This window comes from Podarcis melisellensis, assembly GCF_964234715.1.
Source record: "Podarcis melisellensis genome assembly, chromosome: 10".
Lineage (NCBI taxonomy): Eukaryota > Metazoa > Chordata > Lepidosauria > Squamata > Lacertidae > Podarcis > Podarcis melisellensis.
The window spans coordinates 58,907,998-58,931,272 of NC_138542.1; the positions used below are offsets into that span (position 1 = coordinate 58,907,998).

The 23,275-nt window shown below is 45.7% G+C and overlaps 1 protein-coding gene and 1 long non-coding RNA gene across 34 annotated transcripts in view; one reads left to right on the forward strand and one right to left on the reverse strand.

The window, feature by feature from the left end:
- CACNA1C (calcium voltage-gated channel subunit alpha1 C) overlaps nucleotides 1-23,275 on the forward strand; it is a gene marked incomplete at its 5' end in the record, with an annotated part of 525,599 nt that overhangs the window by 392,282 nt on the left and 110,042 nt on the right. For all 32 annotated transcript variants that reach the window (XM_081926667.1, XM_081926694.1, XM_081926693.1 and 29 more), the window contains 4 exons: nucleotides 1,389-1,509; nucleotides 9,234-9,348; nucleotides 10,590-10,710; nucleotides 10,831-10,900. In XM_081926667.1, coding sequence (XP_081782793.1) covers nucleotides 1,389-1,509; nucleotides 9,234-9,348; nucleotides 10,590-10,710; nucleotides 10,831-10,900 — 427 coding nt within the window. The remainder of the gene's footprint in view (nucleotides 1-1,388; nucleotides 1,510-9,233; nucleotides 9,349-10,589; nucleotides 10,711-10,830; nucleotides 10,901-23,275) is intronic.
- On the reverse strand, nucleotides 9-22,967 carry LOC309378881. 2 transcript variants are annotated; one of them, XR_014172244.1, is made up of 4 exons: nucleotides 22,894-22,967; nucleotides 9,109-9,299; nucleotides 1,726-1,798; nucleotides 9-609 (listed from the first exon to the last, which is right to left on the reverse strand). It is a non-coding gene; the product is annotated as an uncharacterized lncRNA (long non-coding RNA). The 2 variants fall into 2 exon arrangements; XR_014172245.1 differs by lacking the exon at nucleotides 22,894-22,967 and adding an exon at nucleotides 19,674-20,588.

The following is a 23,275-nucleotide window of genomic DNA, read 5'->3' on the forward strand; positions in this document are numbered from 1 at the left end:
GTATGGCTTTATTTGATTTATTTACGTAAATGGCGGTAGATTCAATGACAGTGAATAAAGCTCTTGTGCCAATAAAAATTATAATAAACATTCATTAAAAGCCAGTTGGAGTTAAAAATAATAATTTTGCAGCATTTTCTAAAAGCCAAAGGTGGGCCTCCTTGGGGACATGTTTTTCATAACAAAGAGGCCACCTCTGAGAGGTTCTATAGCCTAACATCTCATGGAGATCTTAATACAGGAATGGGCTTGTTATAGGAAGAAGCACTCTTGGGAGAAGCTGAGGTCAAGTTATTTAGTTAACAACGTTGTTGGGGCTACTTCAAACCTATAGAAGCAGCATGTGGTACAATCTTGGAAGATGTACCATAATGCTGTGAGATCTCATAAAAGACTCCCTGTTGTTAATAATCTGCACAAGAGATGCATTCAAGCATAGATTTCTGGTGTAGAAAGGAGATAACATGTAGACGTATTCAAATCTGCAATCCCCAACCTGAAGTGGTACAGTTCTTACTAGGGATATGCAGCAGCTTCAGATGAACCCTAAGTTGAATCAGGGGACTGGGGGAGGGTGAACTATGCAAGGCAGAATCTCTGTGAAGCCTCCTGTGTTAAAAAAAAAGTGATTTCAGTGTTACTATACTATACTGGTTGCATCCTTCCTGTTCAGCTAGCTAGCTAATGTAAAACAGGCACACCAGAACTTAGTTTGCAAATCACTGTGAGTTCTGTGCTTTTGTTGTGGGGCACACTAAGGCTTTTTGATTTTCAGATAGTTACAGCTATCCACCAGTGCAGGGACAGTTTCACAGATGACTCAGAAATTGCTATTAGAACAGCACACTCTCACTGGGGATGCCACAAACACCTGCAATATGATTATTCACACTGCAGTATTTTCCTACTTCTCCTCCCCATCATATTTTATATTGCCCCAGGAAAGAGAGTCTTGGTACTTCATTTGCAGGTATGGTGCTGCTAATGTGCCTGTTCTAGACTGTGCTCATTATGCCTAAAAGAGCACATCAGATGTTAACATTAAATCTACTTTTCAGCTGTGTTCCCAGTCAAATTTTAAACAAGTCCTTAGTGTGTGATATCTATGTCACAGGTGTCACCAGAGAGCCTACAAGACATTTGTAATGTCAATTAATGTGCAAAGACAAGCTACTGTACAGATGATGGATAAAGATGCCCGTTCCTGCATGGCAAATGCCAAGGCACTTCCTCTCCATAACCCGCATTAAGAATGCAGGTTGCAGCACATGTTAGGGAAGGCTTCTTTAAGATAGAATTTTGTGTTCTCTCTAACAGTTTTTTTTGCAGGTTTTCTGCAGGCTGTCTAACATTGTGTGTCCCCCTATTGGTGGGAATGTGTTGTTTAGATCCTGACTGGGGAGGACTGGAATTCGGTGATGTATGATGGGATCATGGCTTATGGCGGCCCCTCTTTTCCAGGAATGTTGGTCTGTATTTACTTCATAATCCTCTTCATCTGTGGAAACTGTATCCTTTGCTACTACCTTTGTGTTCTTTGACAACTGGGCTGAACTGTAGGGACAGCATTAGAGGTTGATATGGTTGAGCCCATGCTGAGGTCCATGACTGAGCCAAAGGGCTACTGCTAACGAGCTTCTTGGCCTCTAGTGCTCTTCTCTCTCACTACCTGCACCTGCTTCCTCACCTAACTTTTCATTTTGACTGAGTATGTCATTCTCTCACCTGCTTCTTCAGGAGGGATAGACGGATGAGTGAGCAAAGACAATAGGGAGGACAGCAAAGAGATATTTGGTACCTTAAAAAGAAATACATTTTTGTTACCTAAATTTTCATGGACCAGTACCCACTTTTTCTGATGCAAGCAATGTTGAGGAGCAGAGCGGAGGAGATGCATTTAAAAGAATCAAAAGCACATGCAGCCCACAGTAATGACCCCACTGAGGGCATATTGCAGGATCTTAGTAATTCAAATCCTGAAGCTGGCACTTAAGTAGTAAGACCCTGCCACTTACTACAATTTAAAAAATAGCAAAAGCAAAGGAAGATTTTTGAAGTTCAAAAAAGAACCAAGTTATAATTGTTTTATTGAGTATGCTTACATAAATATACTGAAAAAGTGAAGTTTTTGTTACAAAAGTGGGCATTTTAAAAAAAGGAAATTTATTTGGGGGAAAAATCCATCTTAAACTATAAGAAATAATATGAAGAATTGCAGCGTTCTATGTATTTCTAACTAATATGGCAGCATAGCGCTCAGCTTTCTTACACACGTCTTCAGAAAAGCACCAAATTAGCACCATATGTGGGCTAACACATGATGATTTTCAGATATGGTGTGTAATATTGTGCATGTATTCCATATGCAGCTTGTGATGGGACGATGAGCTGCTTGTGCGTAAAATGCAAGTCCCTCAGAGTTTGATCAGGTTTTCAAACCTCTGCCTGTGACGGAGCCCCTCCAGCATGGCTGCGTCAATCACTAGTAGAATCCGAAAGTGGCTGCTTTCGGAAACGTTTCCAACATAAAAGCTCCTTAACGGAAACACGTCGTCTGGCCTCTCGGCGTGACAGTTTCCGTCGAGGTGTGGGTGTCCCTATAGGAGGTCCTGAGACCTCCCCACTGGTTTCGCTTGAAGCGTCTCTGAGCCATCCCTCCGACTCACTTTCCCTTGGAGTTCTTGCTCGCCCTCTACTGGTTCCCTCTTCCGCTGCTACTGCTCTCTCAACCTCAGGGAGCCTTTGCACCTGCGGCGCTTTAGATGTCAGTTCCCTGACATCCACCTCCCCTCCAGGGCCCCCTTCACCCCCTCCCGTCTCCTCTCCTACTGGCGGTGAGGAGGTAAAACCCCTGAAAGAACCTCCCTCATCTTCCGACGTCGCGAACACTTCCTTCCACTTGTTGCTGTTCCTACTCTCTAGGTACTCTTCGTCATCAGAGTCCACTCCATCTTCCAACTCCGACTCCGCGAACCCTTCCATTTCCTCTTCCTCATCGGTGGTGCCGAAATACTCCCTCCTAAACCTTGCTATAGGCTGAGGTTTCCTCGGGAACCTTTGGTGGAACGTTTCTGTTAAAACCTCGTCATTGACTTCCTCTGCACTTACCCAGGTGTTTTCTGACTCCGGTTCCCCTTCCCACGCCACCAAATACTCCACCTGATTACCCTTCCACCTGGAATCGAGGATTTCCGCTACATGGTTGCGGCGTTCCCTCTCTTCCAAGGCTGGTCCCCTGACGTGCTCCCCTTCACGTCCCCCCCTGTATGGTGACAGTAACGACCTGTGGAACACTGGGTGCAATTTCATGTGGTTGGGTAATCGGAGTTTGAAAGCTACCGGGTTGACCTGCTGAATCACCTCAAAGGGTCCCAATCTTCTGGGCCTCAGTTTCTTACAACCCCCTTTGAACGGCAACCCTTGGGTTGACAACCACACTTGATCCCCCACCCTTATGGTTTCACCTTCCCTTCTGTTCTTGTCTGCCTGCTTCTTATATTGTGCCTTGGCCCTTTCTAAGTTGAGCTGGAGCTGCTGATGGATGGCTTCCATCTCTTCTACAAAATGTTCAGCCGCTGGAACGCTCCATCTCTCCCCTCCTTCCCCTGGAAATGCCCTGGGGTGACACCCGTAATTAGCCAAAAAGGGACTCATCCCTGTGGACACATTCTCCGCATTATTGTAGGCAAATTCTGCCAACGCCAACTTTTCGACCCAATCGTTCTCTCTGTCATTGACATAACACCTAAGATATTGTTGAAGAATGCCATTTGCCCTTTCCGCCTGCCCGTTGGTTTCAGGGTGCCGGGCAGTTGAAAAATTAACTTCCACGTGTAGCAAGCTCATGAGCTTCCTCCAGAACCTGGAAGTAAATTGTTTGCCTCGATCTGAGATCACCCTCGAGGGAGCCCCGTGCAACCTAAAGATATGTTCCACAAACAACTTCGCCGTTTCTTCCGCTGTGACTGCATGTGAGCATGCTACAAAATGGCACATCTTAGTTAACAGGTCTACTACTACCATGATGGCTGTTTTCCCCTTGGACCTTGGCAGATCCGTCATAAAATCTATTGATATCGCTTCCCAAGGCCGTTCTGGTGTGGGTAAAGGTTCTAATAACCCTGCCGGCGCCCTTCTTTCCCCTTTGGCTCGCTGACATTGGTCACACCCTCTTACATACTCCCTTACATCTTCCCTCACCTTAGGCCACCAAAATTCCCTGGTAACCAACCACATGGTTTTGTGTTGCCCAAAATGTCCCGCCGTGGGGCTATCATGCAACTGCTTGAGTACTCTCCCCCTCAATTCACCTTCGGGTATATACAGTGCCCCTTTGTAATACAATGCCCCATTTCTTTCCTCAAAACCTCCGGGGCTCTCGCCCTCCCCCCTGAGACCTCTGAGCTTATCCTGGGCATATTCATCATTTTCCGTTTCCTCCACCAGTTCCCGTTGCCCCACCAGCGCCGCCCCACACACCCAGCGGTCCTCCGGGATGACATGTCTCTCTTCGATCACCTCCTCCCCTTCCCAATATTCTGGTTTGCGTGAGAGCGCATCCGCCCTGACGTTTTCTGGGCCTGGCACATAACAAATCTCAAAGTTAAATTTGGAGAATTCCTGTGCCCATCTCACTTGTCGTTGGTTGAGCACTCGAGCTGTTCTCCAATACTCTAAATTTTTGTGGTCGGTGCACACTTGCACCTTGTGTTGTGCCCCAATTAATAAATGTCTCCACCTCCGGAATGCTTCGTGAATGGCAAGTAGTTCCCTGTCATACACCGTGTAATTCCTCTCGGACTTATTCAGTTTCCGCGAGAAGAATGCACACGGTCTCCACTCCGACGCACTCCTCCCCGGTTGAAGAAGGACCGCCCCTATAGCCCGGTCGGATGCATCTGTTTCCACTCTCATGGGTTTTTGTAAATCCACATGCAGAAGTTGTTCTTCCGAGGCGAAAGCCCTTTTCAGTTCTTCAAAGGCTCGATCCGCCTCCACCGTCCAAACAAATTTCTTCTTGCTGCTGAGGCAGTCGGTGATGGGCGCCGTCAAGTGGGCAAAGTTCTTGATGAACTTCCGATAAAAGTTCCCAAACCCCAAGAATCTTTGCACGTCCTTCTTGGTCTTCGGTGTCTTCCATTCCAGTACCGCTTGAACCTTGCCTGGATCCATGGCCAATCCCTTGTCTGACAAGCGGTACCCCAGGAATTCCACCTCCTTGGTATGAAACTGGCACTTCTCCAGTTTCACCCACAGCTGGTTGGCTTGCAGCCTGCCCAACACTTCTCGAACGTCCCTCACATGCTGTTCCTCATCTTCCGAATACACCAACACGTCGTCTAAAAAGGCCACACAGTTCTTGTAGAGCAAAGGTCCCAGAACGTGGTTTATAAAAGCTTGAAAACAGGCGGAGCCCCCTTGTAGACCGAAGGGCATAACGAGGTATTCAAAGGCTCCCAAAGGGGTAAACATGGTGGTCTTCCATTCATCTCCCTTCCTTATGCGTATCAGATTGTACGCCCCCCGCAGGTCCAGTTTTGTAAAAATCTTTCCCTTCCTTACTCTGGTCAAAATGTCGTCAATTCGGGGCATAGGGAAAGCCAGGGGCTCCGACACTGCATTGAGGGCCCTAAAGTCACACACCAGTCTCGGTTTGTCTGTGTTCTTTTTGTCCACAAAAAACACTGGGCTGCCCCCCACCGCTCGGGACTCTCTGATGAAACCTCGCTTCAAGTTTTTGTCAATGAACTCCCTCAGCTCCTGCATCTCCCTGTCTGACATGGCGTACAGCTTGCCTACTGGGAGTTGGGCCCCTGGGAGTAGGTTGATTTGACAGTCAAAGGGTCTATGCGGTGGCAGTTTGTCTGCTTCCCTTTCGCTGAATACGTTGCTCAGATCTGCGTATTGCGGGGGCACCTTCCCTTTGCCCATCACTTCCATCCCCGCTAGGGTGACTCTGTCTCCTCCCGAGACCTTCCCCTCCTTGCAGTGTTCTAGGCAATGCGCTGACCCAAAGGAGACCACCCTCTGATGCCAGCCCACTAGCGGATCGTGTAGCGCCAGCCAGCTCATCCCCAAAATGATGGGCGCTCCTCCCAGGATGGCCACATTAAACGCTATCTGTTCGGTGTGCCTTGCCACTCTCATTATCATCGGGACAGTCTGTTGGCTAACTTCTCCCCCCAACAGCTCTCTGCCGTCAATCGTAGTCACCTGCAAGGGGTTACTTAAAGGGATGGTCTGTATCTGGTGCTCAGCTGCAAACTCCTTACTCATGAAATTACAGGAGCTGCCTGAATCCAAAAGCGCCTTGACCTTTAGTGGGTGTCCGTTTGGCAGTTCTAGTAACACCTCTATCACTAAAGCAGGTCTGGGAGGTTCTGGCATGGGCACTTTCATTGCTCTTTGGCCTGGCTGCTGTGCCCCGACGGTGGCAGCCAGGCGTTGGCTTTTACTTGCTCCTTGCTTTCCTCTTCCTTTCCCCCAACAGCTCCTGCCATCCCTTGCCATTCCTTTCTTTGTGGGCAGACTCTGGCAAAGTGCCCTGGCTGTTGGCAGAGATAACATCTCTTGGCGCTCTTTCCCTCCTTCTTCCGCCCTTCACTGGGATTTGAAACTGCGCGCGCCCGCGCTGTTCCAACTTCCATCGGCTCTGCCGGCGGGAAAGATGGCTCTGGAATGTCTGGAATGCGGAACTCCCTCCAACGGTCTCCTTTCCCTTCCCGCCTTTCCAAAGCCCTCGCCTCCTGGCGCGCTCCTATGGCCAGCGCAGATTTGGTTAATTGGTCCATAGACTCCGCCCTGGGCCCCCGGGAAAGCTCATCTTTGACGGTTGAAGAAAGCCCCTCTTCGAAAAGCATTTGGATGGGCTCCGCCGATAGGTCCCACCCCAATTTATGAATCAGCATAGTAAATTCAGTCCAGTACTCACGGACAGATCTGCTTCCTTGCTGGCAAGCCATTAACTGCCTTCGCACCACCCCCTGCTCAATATCGCTGGAAAACATCAGGTCCATGGCACGAAAAAACTTCCTCGTGTCCTTTAAGATCTCATTATTCGCTGCCATCAGGGGTCTAACCCAATCTTTCGCCCCGGATTCGAGATGGCCAATCACATACGCCACTCGCGATTCCTCGTCGGGGAAGTCATCAAACTGCAAGTTTAGAGCGTATTGCATCTCTGTTCTAAAGGCATGATAGTTCCTGGGATCCCCCCCGAATTTCTGCACCAATCCTGGTACCTTTCTGGCGAGCGGGGTGGTTTTCTCCTTTCCCTTTTCTGCATCCTGAGCCCTCCTCTCCTCAAGCCTCGCCGTTTGCAGCGCCAACTGGATCTCCAACGCTCTGTACCTTTCTTCCAGGCTTGGACCCCCTCCAGCTGCTCCTGCACCCCCGGTTCCGGCTGGGTTGCTCATGATGCTTCTCTCTGCACAAGCTGGCTTTCGGTGACTTTCGGATTGCTGTGATGGGACGATGAGCTGCTTGTGCGTAAAATGCAAGTCCCTCAGAGTTTGATCAGGTTTTCAAACCTCTGCCTGTGACGGAGCCCCTCCAGCATGGCTGCGTCAATCACTAGTAGAATCCGAAAGTGGCTGCTTTCGGAAACGTTTCCAACATAAAAGCTCCTTAACGGAAACATGTCGTCTGGCCTCTCGGCGTGACAGTTTCCGTCGAGGTGTGGGTGTCCCTATAGGAGGTCCTGAGACCTCCCCACTGGTTTCGCTTGAAGCGTCTCTGAGCCATCCCTCCGACTCACTTTCCCTTGGAGTTCTTGCTCGCCCTCTACTGGTTCCCTCTTCCGCTGCTACTGCTCTCTCAACCTCAGGGAGCCTTTGCACCTGCGGCGCTTTAGATGTCAGTTCCCTGACACAGCTGATTTAATATTTGAATATTTGAATATTAATAACACATGATGAGCCGTTAAACAGTTGTGCACATTTCCATTGATGTGCCAAATTTACAAGAATCATTTGCAGATCTGGAGCATGTGATATTGTACAGGGGTGGGTGGGCCATATTTCTGTGGACAATTTTCTAATAGACCAAAATTTGGTTATGGAACCACTAGATGTCATGGACTGGCTGGATGCAGAGGAGTGGTGGGAGGCACCTGCCAGGGAACACCCAAGGAAAGAAGGCGCTGATCCAGGGGATTGGTAGTGGGATGACAATGAGTGGTCAGAGGGAAAAGAGGGAGCAGACGGGGTGGGGGATATCAGAAGCTGAGGAGGTGACAGAGTTTAGTGAGCAGGAAGAGTCTGTGTCAGAGAGCAGTCCAGAAACAGAGGCAGAAGAGGAGGCTAGAGAGGGGAGCCAAGAGGCAGAGATGAGTCAGGCTACTGAAGAAGCCTGGGGGGGCTCCCCCTCTCCCTCTCCCCTCTGGTCTCCTAGAACCAGAAAAGGAATGAAAAGGACGGAGCAAAAACAGAAAGGGCATCAAGAGTCTCAGATTGCTTGGAAAGGGCCAGGGGAAGAGGAAACTTAGGGAGCTGTTAGAAGGTGGGGACCTTCAGTCCTTGCGACTGCCTCATTGGGGCAAGAACTACTGGCAAGAGTTGCTATACTCACTGGCCCTGGCCTCCTGTGCTGTTTTGTTTCTTTGAATAAAGAGAGTTAGCTTTACTGACACAATATGAGTTATTGCTGACCTGTTCCTGACACCTGCCCTGACACTATATAGCCAACTCTCAGAACAATATGGCCAGAACAAAAACAGGAAAGTGAGTGCAATGGCATGTTGTAGGTCAGGGGTAAGGAACCTCTGGGCTATGGGCCTGATTAGGCCCACCAGGCCTCCTCATTAGACTCACAAGGTCATTTCATCCAAGCCACGGCCACCAGTCTTACACCTGACATCATATAAGGATCAGGTGTGGGACAGATAAAGGTGGGCTTGAACAAAAGGGGCTTTGAAGCCACTGCAGGTCAGCTGATCAATGGTGCCTTTAAAGCCATTTGTGCAGCGCTTCCCCCGTCCCAACACTCAGTGGATTATCAATGCTTAGGAAGTGCTGCACATTTTTCTGGCCTGCAGTTTGATTTCAACCTCTGCAGGCAAAAATGGACCCCCTGACATCAGGTGGTTGACAGGTAGGCTGTCCCACTCACCTGTCAAACTTGGCATGCTGGTCTGTGTGGAGCTAAACATCATTCCCACTGGTCAGAACTAGTTTCCAACCTCTGTAGTTGGGGCTGCATCTAAACATGTTTTCTTTAATGAAACATGCAAACAGACATCTTGCTGAATGTCTTTTTGGCCATTGCTGTGGACAACCTTGCTGATGCTGAGAGCCTGACATCTGCTCAAAAAGAGGAAGAAGAAGAAAAAGAAAGGAAAAAACTAGCTAGGTAAACCCTTTGTTTCTAGTTTGGTATAAAACAATATCCCTAGATGGTTCTTGAAAGTAAAGCTATGTCCAATCAGCCACATTTTATATCCCTGGTTTGGTACTGTAACCTACAGGTAGGATAAAAGTAGATTATCTTTCCCTTCTGTTTACAGATAGGTAGCCGTGTTGGTCTGCCATAGTCAAAACAAAAAAATTCCTTCCAGTAGCACCTTAAAGACCAACTAAGTTAGTTCTTGGTATGAGCTTTCATGTGCATGCACACTTCTTCAGATACTGAAGAAGTGTGCATGCACACAAAAGCTCATACCAAGAACTAACTTAGTTGGTCTTTAAGGTGCTACTGGAAGGAATTTTTTTGTTTTCCCTTCTGTGTTCATTCTGTTAAGCCAAATATTTAAATGGTAGAGTTGACACTGGTACTGGTCAACCATGTTGGCTCACTAGACACTGATGCTTTCTGTGGCTTGGTTTTAAACATCAGAGAGGCAGAAACCACTCAGTGCCCAAAATTAATGCTTCTGTGCATGTGTGTCTCAAAACAGATTTGGTGGTTATATGTTATTCAGCCAGCATCTATTAATCTTTCAAATTCTGTGGAAGCTTCCATCAGATGAAAAAGCATCCATAAAGGGGGTGGAGAGAGAGAAAAAGAATGAAAATAAGTTCCTTTCCCCCTCTACTCCCTGAAAAGCCCCTCTGGAAAATGGGGGCCATTCTGAACTATGTGGGATGGGGCATGGGAGCTGCAGAGGGGAGGGGAGCATGAGAAACTTTTCTTCCATGAACTTCCTTAAATTACCTTAGCCTGCAAACCACTATATTTTTGAAATTCTCTTATTATTTAGTTAATGGCATCTCACCAGCTCATCTTAACGAGAGGTGAGGTATGTGTTATAATAGAAATGAAATGGTTGAGCAGATAGCCTAGGAGGGTGCTCAAAGCCATCCCTTTTCATACTTTAATGACCTCCTATGAGAAGGCATTATTTTCTTCTCACAATACCAAATTCTTCTTCATGAACATGAAACAGACATTGTTCATTGGAGTTTCAAGATTTGGGGGGGGGGGCAGCGATAATAAATGAGATAGGGGAACACCTCTGCCTCATGTTCCTGTCAGAATTGTACCAAGTGCTTGTTGACATGATAAGCTATGCACTACTCATGGGAGTCTGTAACAGAAAACACCATTCCATATTTTGTGAACATTTGCATTTCTCTTTTTTGCTGAATTATTAGGACTGCTAGTCCTGAAAAGAAACAGGAGCCTGAGAAGCCAGCTGTGGAGGGGGAGACAAAGGAGGAGAAAATTGAACTGAAATCGATCACTGCCGATGGAGAATCTCCACCTTCTAATAAGGTCTGCTGCTTGTTACCTTCCAACTTGCTTTGCCGAATCATATTTATGAATGACTGAATCAATAAAATGGGATGGATGAATAAAGCAAGCTCTATTATGGTTTTCCCTTCTTTTTGTCAGAGCAATGTAGATGAATATCAGCCTAATGAAAATGAAGAAAAGAATCCTTATCCTACTACAGAGACACCAGGTAATTCACTGCTGTGCTCACTTTTTTCCCTCCCACTAGCACAAGAAGCTGAAACTTAAAACAGCGAAGGCAGTTCCAGCTGCATCACAGATAGATCCATATCACTCAATAAAAGATAACCAGCTGATAATTGTACTTGACAAGATGGAATCATCTCTTTAGTTCTATGGAAATAACAGGTATTTGCCAGATCCAGATGGGAGACATTCCTAGATTGAGATGATGCCTCCTACTGGAGGATCAGGCAGGGTCATTTCAAGCCTGTTGCCTCCTCTCCAAAGGGAGGAGTCATCTTTCTAGCCAGACCAACCCTGCCTGTGGTTGGTGAAGGCTAGGTTCTTGTGTACTCTTGCTGTCAGCCAGTTTTTTCTGTCCCTAACGTCTCTCCTTTTCTTGTGGTGCTATTACTTGGATCTATGAGTGTTTTGGTTTTGGTGTTTTCTTCTCTCTGGTGTTTATTTTTCTCTTGACTTTTTTGTTTCTGTTTCTGTCTTTTCTTTCCCTGGTTGTTGTGCTTTCTCTCCTCTCCTCATTGTTGTCCTTTCTGAGTGGTGTGGAGGAAGGGGAGAATTTCTTTGGATCTGGTGGGTCTTACTAGATCCTGGAATGCGTTGTACCTCTGATGGGGCAATCTTTGGGCACTGGAGTGCGGTGGCATGTCCACTAACAAGCAGGAATGCCGTTTTGTTTTCTCTTGTTGCTTGAAGCAGCTGTTTTCCTCTGTGCCTTTTTTCTGGATGGTCCACAATAATCAACCAGCATGGCCATCAGTGTTCGACTACTCCCACTGTCAGGCTGGTGATTGCCCAGTCATTTGGTGGTTTCTGGCATTGTTGTGATCCCAGCTATATAACTAGCAGGTACACTAGTGCCTGGAAGTAGGGTTGTTATTGCACACTGTTGACAAGTGGTTTAGCATGCTGAAATTGTTTCCCATCTTTCCCCCCCTGAAGTTATGGGAAACTGTATTTTTGATGACTTTATCTCTACTTTATGTGGGCTCCTGCTATTATGGTTTCCCAACAGTGGACTTGTCTGACTGCAGAACCTCCTTGGCTAAGAGATCTCTGTGTTTGAACCCATCTTTGTAGCTTTAGACCAGCAATGCATACATCATTACTACAGAAACTCCTGGTGTCTTTTCTTGGGAATGGGAGAATTCCCTTGTTTTTTCTTCTGGGTCAGGAAGTTTATTTTCCAGGAGATTCAGAGAGGTTGAGTATTCCTTGCAGTTTAGTTCTGAGAGAGGGTAGAGGAAGGACCCCTTCTACAAAGTCTTACAAGCGCCATAAGAAGAACAGGGGGCAGCAAATTCTAGTTCTGTGGGATCCCCTCCTCCTCCCCTTTCTTCTAGGGCTGTTTCTTGAAGTCAGTCCAGGTCTCATGCTAGGAAATGTGTGGTGGAGACTGGGGCTGTGGTTGCTGGGACAGCTGGCATAAGAGAGTCAGGAGCTGCTGGTCCTGAGGCTAGAAGGAAGTATCAGCAGGCAACTCTGGTGGTGAGCTCTGAAGCCCCTTTTTCTTATATGGATCCCCCCATTCCCCCTGCCCCTCTGAGAGGAAGGGTAGGTGAGGAAGGGCTGGAAGTAGTTCAGTCTGAAAGTATTTGCTTCTGATGTTTTTCTGGCCCTTTTGGCCAAGGCTCACAGGGTCCTAGAACTGACTTAGGAAGATCTTCATGTGCAGCCTTTCTCCTCTCAGTCCTTGGATGTGGGTACAAAGAGGGTCTTCCCTACATCTTTGAACAAACTCCTGCATGTATCCAAGAAAAATAGACACCATCTTAGACCTCAGCAGGCTCAGCAAATGTGTGGAGAAGAAATGCTTCAAAATGAAGACTTTGAGGTCCATCATGGCAGCACCAAGAAGGGGAGACTGGATGACCTTAACTGATGTCTCCATGTCTCAATCCAACCTTCCACTGGTGGTTTCTCCAGTTCACCTACAGTCAGGATCTCTACCATTACTGGGCATTGCCTTTTAGTCTCATTTGGCAATGAGAATCTTCACCAAGGTATTGATAGCACTGGGCCCATTTCCACACCAGAGGCATCTGCAGTCATCCATATCTGGTCAACATTCTGATCCATGCTCCATCTAGGGGACAGGTTCTTCAAGTGACCTAGGGTTTGTGATTAATGTGAAGAAGAGTGCACTCTCTCCCACTTAGTATTGGGCACACCTTGGGGTTTGTCTGGACACAAATTAGTTCTCCATGTGTCTGACATTAGAGTGAGTGGCAGCACTTCATCTTGCCCTGGGCACTGCTTTAGTGGATCTGATAGCTTAGTGTCATGTTTTGACTTTGTGTCATGGACTCAGTTGCACACTCTGTCACTGCAAAGACCGTTAACAGAACCTCACTGCAGTGAGGCATCATTTGCAGGTGGAAATCCTATTGACAGTGAAGAAAGAACTGGTCTAGTGACTGACTCCATGGCACCTAACTGTGGATGTGTCTCTGGAGGAGCCTTCCCAATTGGCGCTCATGACTTGTATATCTGCAGTTGAGGAACTTCTCTAGTTAATAAGGCCACTCAAGAGGTGTGGACCACTGAATAAACACAGTTCAGTATCAATGGAATTGGACCCAAGCAACTGTAGATGGACATCTGGGACCATCGCCTTATGGTCAGGATGGATAAGCCATCTGCCAAAGCTCACATCAGTTATCAGTGAGATGTAAGATTGATGGTGGAGATGGATACACTTCTGAGATGAGTAGAGCAGCATTTACTCAGCTTGAACGTAGAACATTTAGCCAGAGTGGACAACCAGACAGCAGACTGGGTGAGCCAGGTATCAACAAGGGAGGCCAAGTGGCAGTTAAAACCCCTGGTGTTTTGTCTAGTAGTGCACTGTTTGGATCAGTCAATAACAGATCAGTTTGCTTCATAGAGCAATGCCCAGCTTGATACCTTTCTCTTGTTTTCAATCTCTGGGACCATGGGGTGTGGATGCTTTAGAGATTGAGTGGCCTCTGGGGTTGCTATATGCCTTTGCCCTGTTTAATGCAGAAAATGCTTAAGAAGGATCATCAGTGTAGGCTGAGGTGATCCTGACTGCCACCTACTGGCCAAGAAGGCCTTGGATTCTGCACCTGGTGAATTTGGCAGTGCAGGATCCTTTAATATTGCCAGTTTGGGAGGACTGAGCAGTGCACTGGCTAATCTTGAAGGCCCACCTTTGTCTGCTCACCCTCTTTTTAAAAGATTTATTAAAGGTGTGGCACTTGTTGCTCCTCCACTTGTCCATAGATTTTTTTCTTGAAAATTGAACTGGGTGCTCTCAGTTCTTATGGGACCTCTTTGGGATGATGGCCACTTGCACTCTGAAATGGTTGACCGTTAAAGTCATATTTTGGGTGGCTATCACCTCAACCAGATGTGTTGGAGCTGGAAGCTGACCCCTCTATTTTATTTTACGTCCTGATAAAGTGGTTCTTTGCACAGACCTAGCGCTCACGCCTAAGGTGAACTCCATTTTTCTTAAGTCACAGGAAGTGAACCTATCTTTGTTTGGTAAGAATCCTTCCTACTCCCAATAAAGTGAATAGCATACTTTTTCCATTTTTAACTCAAGAGGTCATTCAATTTCAGGAAGTGTGAGTAGCTGTTTCTGTCTTATTTGGGCTTCTCTGTTGGGGGCAAAAAGTCTCATCATCCTCCGTTTCCCTTTGGCTTCAGGAGGCAGTTAGTGAAGTGTATTATTCACTGGGTCAATTGCATCCCAAGTCATCATAGCTTATTCTTTGAGAAGTGCTGCAGTCTTGGTTGCCTTGAAGAGAACTTTTCTGGTGGGGGTATTTGTAGGACAGCTATGTGGGCCTCCCTAGCCCTTTCTCTAGACATCACAAAATTGTTTGTTTTGTGGTGGCTGACACAAATTTTCATAGGACTGTGTTGCTGAGGCCTATGAATGAGTAAAGTGATTGGCAGAGGGAGTCCACTCTGGGTTTCTGCTTGTACCTATGTTATATGCCAGTCTAGAAATGCCTTCCATATAGATTTGGCAAAAACAGAAAATTGTTTTAAAATAAATTTCTGTTTGAAGATCCAGATGGAAGACATTATGCACACCTCTCCTTCCCCTGCTTGCATTTGGCAGGGAGGGAACTAGGTTATGGATTTGCCTGCTTTGTCACATACTGTTAGGCCTTCCTTTTCCATCTAAGGGCATTATCTTCTGGGGGTGGTGGAGTAAGGGATTCCTGTGTTGTTTCTGGCAGTTCAGTTTCTGTTCTTTGTCTATGTCTGGGTTTTTCTGTTTTTTCCTGTGAGTCTTTTTCAGTTAGGCTCAGGGTTTGTGGTTTGCCAGTCGAACAATCGATTTGGGGTTGAGGAGTTGTCTATGCTTTCTAGAGAGGTGACTCCTCCCCCCTGGAGAGGAGGCAAAAGGCTTGAAAGGACCCTTCCTGATACTCCTGTAGGAGACGTCATCTGAGTCTAAGAATGTCTTCCATCAGGATCTTAAGAAATTCATGGTAAGACAAATTTCCATTTTTATTATACAGTATTGTATGTTATAGTCGCAGCTATCTGTGTTACAGCTGTGAGCAGCCACTGGTATGTCAAGTTTTACAACCTCACCAGCTGAAAATTAAGCAGGTCTGTATATATCTGCTTAATTTATATGTATTTTCTTGTTTCTCCTAGCCAAGGGGATGGAGCAAAAACCTTGCTGCCTACCCACTGGAAAGGCAACTGGGGGTCTACTCACATGAGCATTGGGTTTGTGGGAAGATAATGTGAATTGTGTTATATACCATGACTCCCTTTCTGCGATGAGCTCGTTGTACATGCCTGATATTGCTCAGTTGCAGAATTTAATGGCTTCCAGCATTTTTCAAAGGTGCCATTTTAGTGCTACCTAAACACTGGTGTGCCAGCCAGTGGATTAATTCAGCCACTGTGTTCAGAAGTTGTATAAATCATTCCTGAATCAGTATGATTTAGTGGGCAGGACGTTTGACTCGGAAACATATGCAACTATGAACTTGTTTGGTGGCCTTGGATAAACCACTGTCTGCAGTAGCAGTTGGTAGGATAGGGTGGGCTGTGCTATTTATCTGGCTTCTCATTACCAGTGTTACTGCTGGTTATCAAGAAGGAGAGAAGCAAGGCAACAGGGAGGCTGGTGTGGTGCAGGCACAGCAGTGGAAGCACTGTGTCTACACCTCACTGACTTCCTCACTCCCTTCCCCACTCGATAGCATGCTACAACCATAGCACTGGGAAGCAAAAAACAAACAAACAAACACATTTTGGCCCATTACCTCTGACCGCTACTCACTATATGTCTCAGTACTTCTGACTCCATCTCTGAAATGAGAATGAGAGTGGCTTGCTTTGTAGGGGAGTTTTAAGTATGAATCTTGTCTTTGTACATTATGTATTTTCACCTCTTAAAAGCTCTAAAGAAAACCTCAATAGTTAACAAAACATATTCTAAGTCTGCCATGCATGAAATATTTGTCTCAAGACCAAACTAGGTGTTACATGCAATGAGTTATTTCCTTCCGCATGTTTCTTGGTTATTTTTGCTGTTACCAAACTATAGTGGAAGTCTGGAAAACAGCAGGGAATGGAGAGGTACTCTAACCTTTTCTCCTCTAACTTCAATTTTCCAGCTTAAAATAATCTCCCTAGGCCACAGCTTCCCCTGCAAGGAAAAACATAATGGGTGGTTTGGAGCTGGAAAATATAGAACCAAAGAATTGTAGAGTTAGAAGGGTCCCCAAGAGTCATCTAGTCCAAACCCTTGCAATACAGGAATCTCAGCTAAAGCATCTGTGACTGATGGCTTTTCAACCTCTGCTTAAAAACCTCCAAGGAAGGAGAGTCTACAACCTCCTGAGGGAGACTGTTCCACTGTCGAACAGCTCTTACCATCAAAAAGTTTTTCCTGGTGTTTAGTCAGGATCTCCTTTCTTGTAAATGATTTAGGGGGTGGTGTTAAACACAAAGGCTGCTTTGTAGTGTGTCCCTAAGATATTTGCTTCTGAGGCACAGCATCTGGGGGGTTGCCCTATATATGTGCATGTAATTTCCCCAATCATGTATATTTATTCCTGTTTGCATATCAGCTGCTCTGTGATCATTGAACAAACCAAACCTGTGGCACTGCAGATGTGAATAATGTTTTCTCATATCACCCATCTGGAACAGCATCTGACTTTAGACCTCTTCTTGTACTCTGTCTGCATGCAGGTGCTCTTGTTAAGCCAGGCTTTTGCTACAATCCAGACAACTCTGGATATCATTATTTTTATCCTGCATCAGCTATTTCAAAGCATTTTTTAAAATCTCAAGTCTTATTACCAAAGATTCTTTTCCAGATACCACCAGCCAATCTTCTAGAAATCTCTCATAGTCACCAAATCCCTCAAAACTGTTATTTTATCTGCTGCTTCAAGGAGATCAATTCCTTTCTTCAACAATGTTTTTCAGCCTGCCCAACCAGATGGAAAGAGTACTCAAAGCACTCTTGGGCTTGTCTATCGGAAGGTTATCAGTTCGAGTCCACCCAAGAGGGTGAACTCCTGTTGCTCTGTCACAGCTCCTGCCAATCTAGCAGTTTGAAAACATTCCAGTGTGAGTAGATAAATAGGTACTACTGTGGCAGGAAGGTAAACGGTGTTTCTGTGCACTCTGGCTTCCATCACGGTGTCCCGTTGTGCCAGAAGCTGTTTAGTCATGCTGACCACATAACCTGGAAAGCTGTCTGCCGACAAACACCAGCTCCTTTGGCCTGAAGTGAGATGAGTGCTGCACCCCATAGTCAAGTCTGCCTGGACTTAACCATCCAGGGGTCCTTTGCCTTTTACCTGCCCTGCTGAAGTTGTGGATAGACAAGTTTGGTTCACTGGAGTCCTTTTGGGGGGTTTTGTGGTAATGGGAATCCTTACAAATAGGTAACCAGACAGTCTTTGACTATAACTACCTTGCCCATCTGCAAGCTTTTGAGTAGGTTTCCCCATCTAAATTATGTCCAGGAAAGTGTTTCTTAGTTTCCACTAAATGGCAGCTGATATTCATAGTTCAGCAACAGGACAGATGCTGCATGACATGCTTGCTTGCCATGGTCAATTATGGGTGCTTTGTTGTTGCAATATCTTCTTCTTTCACAATCACTCATGGCTGAATAAGATTGTCTTCCATGAACACTGTGTCAACAGTGGAGGCCAATTCTGGATCCACATTTCCTTCCACAGTGGGGACATAGGTTTTTGGACGAGAGTTGATCACTGTGAGGGTTTGTCAAACATGCCTTCCTCTTAGCTCGTTTCTCCTTTTCGCCCTGGGTTTGTGCTTCTTCAAAGTCCATGACACCTTTGGTAAAGGCTGTTGGTAAAACCTCCCTGAGTGTTAAGATCTGCTTCAAAGGTGCTGGTCATTGACTTGTCGATTTTGGAGTATATACTAGGAGAATGTAGTAGCTCCACAATTGTTGAATTCACTTCCCATTGAGCTTTGCCAGCCTCACCCCCATCAGCTTTTAGAGGTGGTTGAAAAGCATTTTGGGATTGATCTTAATTTAGATCTATATTTTAATTATTTGCTGCATTTTAACTGATATTTATTTTATTGTAATTTTATTGTTGTTTTCTTCTTTTATTTGTAAAACTTCCTTGGGAGAACTTATTCTTAAAGGCAGGATACTTCAACTAAGGACCTTTGCAGTAGAACCTCTGGCATGCTGCTCTCTCAACCAGCGCTACAGCTTGCTTAGATAATGTAACTGCTGGCTTGACTGTCAGCTTCTCCCATTGTAACATTTCACAGCAGGTGGCTTGAAGGTGGTAAATCAACTCACCAGCACAGCAGAGGGCTGATGACACAAGGCACTATTTGATTTCCACTAATTCTTACCAATCTTCTGACTCTGGCTCCTCCATCCGAGTAACTCATTGCTCAGGTATAGGCTGAACAGTTCTCACACTACTTGTGTTGGATTTTTCACCCACCTTCAAGACTGCTGTAATGGTTCTAGGGGTTGCTCATGCGTAGGTTGCCGCCACTCCTGGCTAGGTTGCCTGGTTGAACCCTTTCTGTCTGGACAGCCTTTCACCCGTGGCTGTCTCAATCGCTGGCAGAATCCGTCAGTGGGCATTTCTTGAACTTCTTCAAGCAAAGAAGTTCTTTGACACCAAGTCTCCTCCTACTCTCCCTGCGCAGAAGTCTTCTGCGCAGGTAGGGTGTGGGCAGCGGAGTACCCGTGCTCTCCCCGCTGGTCTCCGGCGATGAGTCCTGGAGCCTCCTCTCCAATTCCCCCATCTGCCCCCCTTCTCCACTGGTGTTACGCTGATTTCCTTCCCCAGCAGATGGACTGCCTCTCTCCCTACTGGGACCCTCTCCAGCATCCCTCCGGAGCCTTCCCTCCACCTCTGGCTCCGATGGCAGTTCCCTGACAACTGCCTACCAGTTTCCAGGCTCAACTATCTATCAGATCAATACTTGCTTTTCTCAAGACTGCCAGCTCTGACGTAAAGCTTACCCACTGAGAATCTAACAGGAGTGCAATGGTCATTTGTATCATTGGCCAATTTATGACATGTGTTCAGGGCTTAGGTATGTAAATGCAGCCACAGTTGAGCTCTCCATGATAGCTGCTGCTTGCCTGGAAGTTTCTCCACTTGCATCTTATCAGCACCCACCTCTCATACCTCCAGGATTGGGATGAGGTTGAGCAGGTCCAGACCCATCATGCACTTCATTCAGTTTTTTATAAGCTCACGTTGCCCCAGTTTTCACATTAATCTTCTTTGCGCTACCTTTGATGTCTCAGCTTCAGACTGCAATGCTGCTCCAGGCATCCCCCAGCGGCAGGCCCTCCAGGCACTCATTATGCAACTCTTCAACCTGCCTCTTGGCTCTTGCAACCGCCACTAAAGAGATCTGCTATGCTGACAAGCTTCTTTTCAGCAAGAGAATCATGATGGTGATGATGTATTCAATGAGAGTAGACAGAGTACTAATTTTACAATCTAGTTTACAGGCAAATTAAAGAGTTTAAGCTCTATAAGTACATACAATGAGGATGAAAGCCAGAATGATGTGAAAACTTGGAAGATAAACTCAGAGCAAAAGTAAACATTGAAAAGGCTCCATCAATGTCATTATCATCATTATTAGTCAAATGTACTGCACTTCTAAGTTCCAAAGGGCTTTCCAGGCTTTCCCTTGTTCTCCTTTATTTAAGGAAGGCAATTGTGTTTTTAATATATAGGAATCATCAGAGAGAGTAGATTCTGGGTTGAATAAAGATTAACCGTAGGTATCCAAGGCTCATTTATTTGTGAAGGAAATTTTTATATTGCCATCTACCACATGTTCTCAAGGCAGGTTCCAATAACACCTTACTGTACACTTACTTCTAAAAAATCATTTAAAAATCCCTTTATTTGATAAATACCATTTAATTACTGTTGTTCAGGAGCTCAATAAAAGAAAAATGTCTGCCCCTGATATTGGAACCCATTTGGCATTGGTGTCTATCTGATTTCAAGGACAAGAGAGTTTCAAAGCTGGATCACTACCATGGGAAGAGACTGTTCTTGGTTCTAGTCAGTAAAGGTAAAGGGACCCCTGACCATTAGGTCCAGTTGTGGCCGACTCTGGGGTTGCAGTGCTCATCTCGCTTTATTGGCCAAGGGAGACGGCGTACAGCTTCTGGGTCATGTGGCCAGCATGACTAAGCCGCTTCTGGCGAACCAGAGCAGCACACAGAAACGCCATGGGTTAAACCACAGAGTCTAAGACTTGCTGATCAGAAGGTTGGCGGTTCGAATCCCGGCGACGGGATGCTCCCGTTGCTCGGTCCCTGCTCCTACCAACCTAGCAGTTTGAAAGCTCGTCAAAATGCAAGTAGATAAATAGGTACCGCTCTGGCGGGAAGGTAAACAGCATTTCTGTGTGCTACCCCCCCCCCTTTCTAGTCAGTAAAAAGGTAAAGGTACCCCTGCCCGTACGGGCCAGTCGTGTCCGACTCGGGGGTTGCGCGCCCATCTCGCTTAAGAGGCCGGGGGCCAGGGCTGTCCGAAGACACTTCCGGGTCACGTGGCCAGCGTGAGAAGCTGCATCTGGCGAGCCAGCGCAGCACACGGAAATGCCGTTTACCTTCCCGCTAGTAAGCGGTCCCTATTTATCTACTTGCACCCGGGGGTGTTTTCGAACTGCTAGGTTGGCAGGTGCTGGGACTGAACAACGGGAGCGCACCCCGCCGCGGGGATTCAAACCGCCAACCTGACGATCGGCAAGTCCTAGGCGCTGAGGTTTTACCCACAGCGCCACCCGCGTCCCTTTTCTAGTCAGTAGGTACCTGTTAATGGTGGTTCTATCAACAGGGCCTCCGCTGCAGATATCAGCAAATGGGTAGGCCAATTTTGAGAGAGGCACTCTTTCAGGTAGTTGTGTTCCGAGTCATTTGGGGCATTATATATCAAAGCCAACTTCTGGGATTAGCCTCTGTGACGTATAGGCACCCAGTGCATGTGCTTCAAAATTGATTTATATGTGCTTGGGCTGCCATCCTTGTCAGCACCTTTGCATCTGTCTTAGTTCCAGTCTCCAAACCAAATTCAAGGATAGCTCTCTGTCTCTGTAGAGCACATAGCAGTAATCAAGCCAGGAAGTTACTAGGCCATGGATTATGGTGGCTAGGCTATTCCTGTCCAGCAGCAGCCAGAGCAGGCAACAGGCACTCTGCACCCCACTAGCTATCTAAGGTTCTGGTAACAAGGTGGAATCAGTGAGTGCTCCCAACTATGCACTTGATCCTTTAGGGCAGGGTTATCCAAACTTTTGTCTCCAGCTGTTTTTGGACACTTGGCTTTTAAAGAAGAGGCAATTTATGAACAAAGAATAATCATAAAAATGAGATAGTAAAGGAAAGCTTGCTTAAGGATTGCTGTTAGGATGCCAGTGCAGACAATTAAACACGGCTATTGTTTTGTACCATCTTTTAGTTTTTCTGTTTATCTAGATAATTACCTTAATGGCACCTGTGGAGTGTATGCGTGTGCACGTTTTTAAGCATCTTACTGTTGTTCTGTTCACAAACACATTAGATTTCTGGAGGTGCTTGAAATCCTCAAAGTATTTTTCCGAACCCTCCCTGTATTCCCACAGGCCATCCAGGGCCCCTTCTTGCAATTTCTTCCTTGAAGGATAGTCTCAGATCTCCACAGTGCCTGGAGCTCTCATTTTTAAGAATTTGTTTCAAGAGTTTTAGTTTTTAATTCTTCCGCCTTCCTGAATTCTAAACAAGCAACAAAATGAAGAATTTATTTCCATCTCTTTTTAGGGAAAAATAGCCATTCCACCTGGTGTTGTGTGCCCTATTCACATCTAAGGGCAGGGGGTAGGGACCAGATCAGGTGCATGGATTCACAGAGGTGGGAAAAACCAATGCCCAATTTGCCCCAAAGCATTCTTCACAGCATTATTATTATATTTTCTTCTCATTATTATTATCAAATGATTACCTATGCTTCACCCTAAGGTTCCAGAGTAAGTTACAACAATTTAAAGTAGAACATTAAAAACACTGTAAAAATTACAGTTGAAGATCCTAAGAACTCTCTTCTGAAAGTATTAGAAAAAATACAGGAATTTGGGCAAGTAGCAGGTTTTAAATTAAATAAAAATAAGACAAAGCTGCTAGTCAAAAACCTATCACAATCGGATAAAAAAGTATTATATCAAATCATAGAAATCGAGATTCATAAAAAAGTTAAATATTTAGTTAAATAAAGATAACAATGAAAAGATTTGAAATGAAATAAAAAGGAATCTAGAAATATGGGTTAGAATGAATTTATCATTATTAGGAAGAATTTCAGGGATTAAGATGAACATATTGCCAAAATTTTTGTTTTCGTTTCAGTCAGTGCCGGTAATAAGTAACACAGCATGCTTCAAGAAATGGCAAAAGGATATCTCAAAATTTATATGGCAAGGGAAGAAACCAAGGATAAAATATAAACTACTTACTGACATTAAAGATAGAGGAGGATTTTCCCTTCCAGACTTTAAATTATCCTATGAGGCTGCTTGTGTTACTTGGATCTGGGATTGGATTAAATTAGAAAATATGGATATGTTAGATCTTGAAGGACATGACAACAGATTTGGATGGCATGCGTACTTGTGGTATGATAAAGGGAAAGTACGCAAAAGATTCTATAACCACATAATTAGGAGATCACTTTTCAAAGTATTGGAAAGATATAAAGATTTTCTAGAACAAAAGACTGTCTCCAGCAGAAGCAACCTCAATTAAAAAAATAAATAGGAGGTCTGGAGATGCGGTGAATCAGGAACATTCTACCATATGTGGTGGATCTGTAGGAAAAAACAGGTATTCTGGGAGAGT